The following is a 7,580-nucleotide window of genomic DNA, read 5'->3' on the forward strand; positions in this document are numbered from 1 at the left end:
CGGACTTTTGGTCCCGGACGTTTGGTCACCGCACGTTTGGGTCCGGGCGACCAAACGTCCGGCGACCAAAAGTCCAGCGACCAAACGTCTGGCGACCAAACGTCCGGTCACGGAGCTAGAAAATCATCATACATTACAATACAGTACATTTGGTCATACAGTGTGGACACAACCATGGGGCTCTGACATCTACACAATCATTAAATGTTTTAGGTCTTAAAGGTAAACACTGCTCTAACTGCTGAGTCACACCAAACTCAGGTGTCGTTGTGTTCTTTGAGCGTGTTAACGCAGGCAACAAGCTCAGTCTCCTATTTATCCTCATCTCAAGTGTCAAAAGAGTCAGGTTTCCTTTTTTCACTTCTCATCCAATTCCTGTCAAAGTCGCTCTTGTTCTTCTTGGATGTTGAGATGGGAAGTGGTGCGTCAACCAGCACTGTGGAGGGAACCCACCTGGGTCGGGTGGATGACATGCAGTCTGACCCGGTCACCTCGCCCTCACTTGCGGTCAGGACCCTATCACCTGTAGTACAAATCCCCTCACCTGTAGTTAGGACCCCTACGCTTGCAGTCCTGAGTGGAGAAACATTGGAGGTAAAACATTTTTGGAGTGCTGGATGTGATGTGTTCAAGATAGTTGGGATTTTGGGGGTCCGCTTTTGTTTGCAGGAGGATGACAGACGTCAAGTGGTGGATGTCCTATCTGTCGCAAGCGACCAGTCTGACTCCAATGAGGCTGAAGAAGTCGAGGCAGCGACCAATGCCGTCAATCCCCCCGTAACCGTGAGCTGGTTTGATTTTGAAGCTTGCTCGTTGTCACTATGTAACATGATGCTGCTAGAATACTGAGAAGCATTATGTTAAAGGGCTACGTGCTACGAAGCATGTATATGACAAAACAAAACTATAGCTCGCCTCTTCATTGTATGTCAATCAAAACGCAAATGCAATAACAGGAAAGGAAGATTGAGCATAGCATTCTCTATGGACTAGCAGACATTTTGCGATATACCAGTTGAGTAACATTAGACAACTCTAAATTTACGTCGTATGAGATTACACACTCATTCATCAATTTTCAACACCTCTTATCCATGTCACGGTCGCGGGTTGCTGGAGCCTGCCCTCCGGGAAACCGGGCGAAAGGCATACTACACTCTAAACTAGTCGCCAGTCAGTCGCAGGGCACACAGAGACAGTCAACCAGTTGCACTCACAATCACTCCACCACCGAGTAGGAATTAGTACAGACATTGAAATTGTGGAGAATTTTAAATATCTGGGTGTTCACCTCAACAACAAACTAGACTGGTCCACAAACATAAATGCCCTGTATAAAAAGGGGCCTGAGCCGCCTCTACCTACTGAGGAGACTACGGACCTTTGGAGTGTGCAGGACACTGCTGAGGACTTTTTACGACACTGTGGTAGCATCTACAGTGTTTTATGCAGTGCTCTGTTGGGGATGCGGGAGCACGGAGAGGGACAGGAACAGGCTGAATAAGCTGGTCAGGAGGGCCAGCTCTGTTCTGGGGCGTCCTTTGGACTGTGTGGAGGAAGTGGAAGAGCGGAGGATGATGTCCATCATGGACAGCACCTCCCACCCCCTGCATGAGTCTGTGGAGTCCCTCCGAAGCTCTTTTAGCAATAGACTGCGGCACCCTCATTGCAGGAAGGAGCGCTTCCGCAGATCCTTCCTCCCATCAGCTGTCAGGCTCTTTAACAAAAAAAATGGCTGAGTGTTAAGACCTACCGTATACATGCATGTACATCTATGTGTATGTATGTATGTATATATGTGCTTATATGTGTGTATGTATATGTATAGGTGTATACACGTATGTGTATATGTATGTATATATAGAGAGAGATATGTATATATATATATATGTGTATATATATGTATATATATGTATATATATGTGTATATATGTATATATATATATATATATATATGTATATATGTGTATATATATGTATATATATATGTATATATATATACTTCAGCGACACGCTTATTTATTTATATATTTATTCATGTATTTATTTATTAACTTACTTATTACCTATCTATTTAAGTCTAAAATGCATTTCCTATTTCTGCATCCTCACCCTTTTGCTACCGTGACAACGAAATTTCCCGAATACGGGATGAATAAAGTTATCCAATCCAATATCTAAGATGGCGACTGGCAATGTGTATCATAACAGGAAGTGTCCGGTGAGGCAGAGGAAGTTTCTGTGAACTTTGAGAGTTTTCTTCACAACAATGGAACCTTGTACAGCTGCTTCGAGCACCATGGGAACCGAGTCTACGTCGACGAGGCTCAGGTAGCGCTGAACAGAAGATGCCAGAGTTGCGTCAGCTCCATTGCTATTGTCTCCTAATCTCTCCTGATCAGAAACTGCAGCCTTTCCCCCAGGAATGGTTCGACATGGGTCGCTTCATCAGCCCTAACCAAGAGGTGATGTCACTGTTTTTGCCAAACTTTCATCACTTTCTGTCCGTGTCCAAGGAATTTTCCTCTATTTTCCTTGACCACCTCCCCCATCAGGTCTCCATCCAGCCACCGGTCACTAGCGTCCAGTCAGTGGCGACGGTGGATGAGGACGATCGCGTAAGCAGCATTTTCATCCCGGGCAAAGGAAATGTGATGACGTACATGTTTGAGGTAAATGACCTCCGCCAAGGCACACCACTATAATGCAGATGTTTGAATTCTGAAAGTATATCTGTTCTTTTCAATAGTACTTATCTTGTCAGCGTCTAAAATTTTGTGTTTTTCTTTTATCCTCCAACACAACTTGTGTGCGTGTGGGACTCTTCCCAGGAGAGGTTGAACGTTTGTCGCTTCTGGGATCCTCATTCAGGCGTTTGGCTGATGCTTCCCCTCCAGTGGGAGATGAATGTAGACTTTGTGCAAAGCAGAATTCACAGAGTCACGGTAAGGAGGAAGGTCCCACCCACTTCAAAGTTGACCAAAGCATAGGTCAATTAAAAAAAAAAAAATATCAGGGGAGATCATAGAGGGTGAGATGGTTGCAAACGGTGGTGGACGTCAAACGATTAGAGCAACAGGAGCATTTTGAAGTACACGTTACTAGGCACGAGATTGTAAAGGTGTGCACAGCCAACATAAGATGGCAGATGGAGCCGACAATCATTTGATGAATTTGAAGACATTTAAAAAAATGATGAAGTCGCACAGCGGTTTATAGCAACAGCTAACATTGAAAGTTCAAATGATGCTAAGTTAGTCTGATTTCTTGCTACTGAACTCAGTCAAAAGCCTTTATTGTCATTATACAACAACTGCGTATAACAAAATTAGTGGTGCTACTCCACAGTGCGTGTTTCCCAATAAAAACATACATAAGTAATTTTTAAAAAGTCACGATAAGATAATATAATATTCAAAAATATTGCACATTGGTATTGCTAACTGGCAGGATTTTTAGAAAATAACAAAGACTTTGGAATCAAATAAGAAAGGCAGACCTGATGGGAAGGACGTGGGGAAACGAGGATCGTGGACCATGGGCATAACAACGCAGAGGATCCGCCAAGGACTGACAAGCACACGGGGTTTAAATGGACAGACATGGGTTGACGAGACAATCAGAAACACCTGGGTCACACAAGAGGCAGCAAGTAGGAGATACACCATTGGAACCCAGGACCCCCGAGCTGTGAGACCGACGTGCTAACCACTCAAGCTGCCTGGCCGCCGTTTGAACTGTTTCTTACAAGTGATTTTATTCATTTTTTATCGTTATTTTATCTTCTCCCTGAAATCTTGGTCGACTTTCTGTGCTTTCTTAGTTCCAGTCGTTGCATCATTGTTGATGAGCCTCGTCTTTAGTGAAAGGGAAGTTAAAAATCTGAGTATAATCTATTTAAAAAAATAAAAATAATTTGAAGCAAGGCTGCTTACTCAATGCTCACCATCTGTGCACCTTTGCTGTCATATGACATATGACATATAAAACTAAACCACATCCTTTCCTAACCATCTCCAACTGATCTAAAATGCTATTTCACTTTTGCTGTGTACCTCAAGTCTGTCCTCCCAGGCCTGCTGGACCACAAGGAAATAATGGCAGCACTCCGACTTTGTAACTATGACGCCGAGGATGTCATCTCTGCCTACCTTGCTATGTTTGGAGAGGTCCTCTTGCATGCTAATGCGAATGCTACAGGAGATGCAGGATACAACGATCTCGATTCATTCAGGTTAGAAAACATGGCAGCAAGCTACACTAACTTACTATGTGATGTTACCAGGCTGTGCTACACTACCGGCTGCTACTGCTGCATTCCATGCTGATTGATGTTGATGTTGTTTTCCATTTGATACTGATGTGGTCCATACAGAGCTCTCTTGGAGCGCGACCATTTGATTGAGGATCTGAGGCAGCAGCTGGACTCCAATCAGAAAGCATCTGATGAGTATCTAAATAGGAACAAACTCTTGGTCCGGGAAGTTCACCATCTGAGCGAGATTGTGCAAAATCTCAATCGCAAGACAGCCGAGCTGGAAGTCGACCGACAGGAGGCACGGGAGAAAGTCCGCTTCCTACAGAGTCGCCAGAAACCCGTGGCGCCCACTACTAAGAGCGTTGCTGCCAAGCCCTCAGTGAATCCAGATCGACTGCGCCAGGCCAGCGCCCTGACCCGGGAGCTCAAGGTCTCTGCTAAACAGATGAGGTCTTGGGTTCTCCTGATGCTCAGTGACTTGAAGAGCATACTAACCCAGACGGAAGATGTCCTGAAGCAGTCGACCGAAGCTCAGCGACGGGTGGACGGTGATGCACAGACGCTGCGCTCACTTTACCAAAAGGAAGCGCTTGAGAGACGCGCTTTATATAACAAACTGCTCGAGCTGCAGGGGAACGTCAGAGTATTCTGCAGGTGCAGGAACATCAGCACAACTGGAAGCTCCTCATCTCTAGAACAATATGACCAACAAGAGGTCACGCTAATACACAAGAACACCAAGAAGAAATTCTTCTTTGACAAGGTCTACGCACCCACCAGCACACAGGTACCGTAAGCAAAAAAGGAACAACAAACACAATCCCCATGAAATGTTTGTGCAACAACTAACCACACTAATTTCCATCTTTAGTCCCTTGTGTAAGTAGAAGATAAACGATGACACACACACGTAGCGCAATTTTAGACCGCATCGTGATCACCATTTTGTTCGTCTAACAGCCAGGCTTTAAGATGATTGGCTAAGAGGTTCAGAGACCGGAAATCATGTATGTTAATTGGTATTAAGTCCCAGGTAGGTGCGGCGCGGACAGAGAAGGTGCTTTGGCCTAACGCACTCTTTTTGAAGGGGAACTACACAGTCACCTCTAGAGCCAGCCGTTGTTGATGTGTTGGAAATTTTTGTACAAAGTCTTGCAGTGGGGGAGGGGCTTTGTGTTGGAAGATTTTGTAGATTAAGATGGCATCTGCATATTTAACAGTATTGTTCCAGTTCAGGCGTTTTTTTTTTTTTCATATCTGACAGTGGTGGTGCGTTTTTTTCTTTCTCTCCAATACTTTCAAAGTTTGCTCATAAATGGTTTCAATTTTTTGCAGGCCGATGACCAACTTGTTAGTCAATAAGTCATGTGTGTTGTGATCATGTGTCGGGTGTTGTTTCTAATGAACCTAAAATTGAACAAATTTAATTTAATTTTATTTAGCATGTTTTTTTAATCTGTCATTTGAAGCCTAGTTGAGAGTCAAGAATGATTCCTAGGTATTTAAATTATTGGATTACATTGATTGTTTTTTCTTGGACAAAAACATTGTGGTCGCTGTTTTTTGTCGCTCTTTTTGAGAAGTACATACAGTCAGTCTTAAATATGTTTAAGTGTAGTTGAGATTTTTCAAGCCAGTTATTGACGCTGGTCATTGCATCTGTGAGTTCCTGTGCAGCATGTTTTTTGTCTTTAGCATGGACATATAGGACGGAATCATCGGCATACATTTGGCAGGTTGGGTTAGTCTCACTTAGTCTCAGTTTAGGGTTCAGTGTCCATCATGGCCTAGAAACACATCGCTGACCTTTTGGTCCTAGAGTGACTCCTGTTAGGAACTGCGCCACGGCCACCCTCCAATATCTCTTAAACATTCTGTTGATGTTCCTGTCTTCCCCCAGGAGGAGGTTTTTGCAGGGACGGTGCCACTCATCACCTCCTGCGCAGACGGCTACAATGTTTGCATCCTGGCATACGGGCAGACGGGCTCAGGAAAGACCTTCACCATGATGGGTACCAAGGACCAACCTGGAGTTAACATCAGGTGTGGATGTGTGCATGTTGTGTTTAAGTGTCTTTTATCGCATTGCTTACCCTGGTGGGACGGTGGAAACTTGCTTTCTCCTCAAAAAAATTTTTTTTGCAAGGCCAGACGGGTGAGTGGTTAGTGTGCCGGCCTCACAATTCTGGGGTCCTGGGTTTGATCCCAGTTTGGTCCTCCTGTGTGGAATTTGCTCTCCCCTGGCTTGTCTGGGTATTCTCCAGGTACTCTGGTTTCCTCCCACACTCCAAAAACATGCATGATAGGCTGGTTGAACACGGTATGAGTGTGAGCTTGAATGGTTGTCCGTCTCCTCGTGCCCTGCGATTGGCTGGCCACCAATTCGGGGTGTCCCCCCTTAATTAATTAACTGATAAAAATAAAAATAAACTACTAATGACCAGATCATTTATTGTTCAAAACATATTATTTCACTATTAAATGAATTATTTTATGGGCCTATGTTGGGCCACTTGATGAATTTATTTTATCTGTCAAAATCACCCACATGATGTATGTAAGCATTGTTCTGTAGTATTTGTGTATGTTTTCTGACTGTTGTAAATGTTTGATTCTACTTTGTTTCCAGTCTTCTATTGTCATGCTGTTACTCCGTTCTCTGTCTCCCACTGCAGATCCATACGGGAACTTCTCCGTGTGTGCTCACTTAAAGAAAAAGTGTCGTACATTCTCAAGGTACCAACACACTTTTACATAAATAGCTGCAAAATGCAGCTTTGCTTTTCATATGGAACACAGCATCAGTTTATTGGATGGAAAATATTACAGTCTTCCTCTATTAGACCCCAAGATAATACAATACTATACAATACAATTTTTTTAAGTTTATTCTATTTTTTATGTGTAGATTTCCATGTTGGAGATTTACAATGACACGCTCAAGGACCTGCTGGCGAAAAATCCCGCTACGTCATCCAACCTGGACATTCGCGTGCAGGGTAAGGTCGTGTCCGTCCCGGGACTGACCCAAGTGCAGGTGCGTAACGAAGAGGACATCCTCCGCGTCATGGAGACAGGAGAGAGAAACAGGAAGATGGCGGCCACCAAGATGAACATACACAGGTGAAGATAATGACAGAGAAGGCAACACACACATACCTAAAGTTAATTAACACTTGTCGCAAGCAAGTAACCTATGAGAGGGGCTTGCGGAGAAATTTAGTTCTATTTTGGCAATGGGGGATGCTCTAATTCAGGGGTGGCCAACTCCAGTCCTCGAGAGCCGTTATCCGGTCTGTTTTCTGTATCTCCCTCCTCTACC

The 7,580-nt window shown here is 44.1% G+C and overlaps 1 protein-coding gene across 2 annotated transcripts in view; it reads left to right on the top strand.

Annotated features, from left to right (window-relative positions):
* Positions 1-82: 82 nt before the first annotated feature.
* LOC144070957 (uncharacterized) overlaps positions 83-7,580 on the top strand; it is a 14,403-nt gene continuing 6,905 nt past the window's right edge. For both annotated transcript variants that reach the window (XM_077595554.1, XM_077595555.1), the window contains exons 1-11: positions 83-594; positions 670-783; positions 2,212-2,331; positions 2,403-2,465; positions 2,556-2,672; positions 2,832-2,945; positions 4,062-4,234; positions 4,376-5,045; positions 6,159-6,301; positions 6,934-6,994; positions 7,167-7,381. In XM_077595554.1, coding sequence (XP_077451680.1) covers positions 412-594; positions 670-783; positions 2,212-2,331; positions 2,403-2,465; positions 2,556-2,672; positions 2,832-2,945; positions 4,062-4,234; positions 4,376-5,045; positions 6,159-6,301; positions 6,934-6,994; positions 7,167-7,381 — 1,973 coding nt within the window. In that variant the 5' untranslated portion in view covers positions 83-411. The remainder of the gene's footprint in view (positions 595-669; positions 784-2,211; positions 2,332-2,402; positions 2,466-2,555; positions 2,673-2,831; positions 2,946-4,061; positions 4,235-4,375; positions 5,046-6,158; positions 6,302-6,933; positions 6,995-7,166; positions 7,382-7,580) is intronic.

Source organism: Stigmatopora argus, chromosome 3, assembly GCF_051989625.1.
Source record: "Stigmatopora argus isolate UIUO_Sarg chromosome 3, RoL_Sarg_1.0, whole genome shotgun sequence".
Classification (NCBI taxonomy): domain Eukaryota; kingdom Metazoa; phylum Chordata; class Actinopteri; order Syngnathiformes; family Syngnathidae; genus Stigmatopora; species Stigmatopora argus.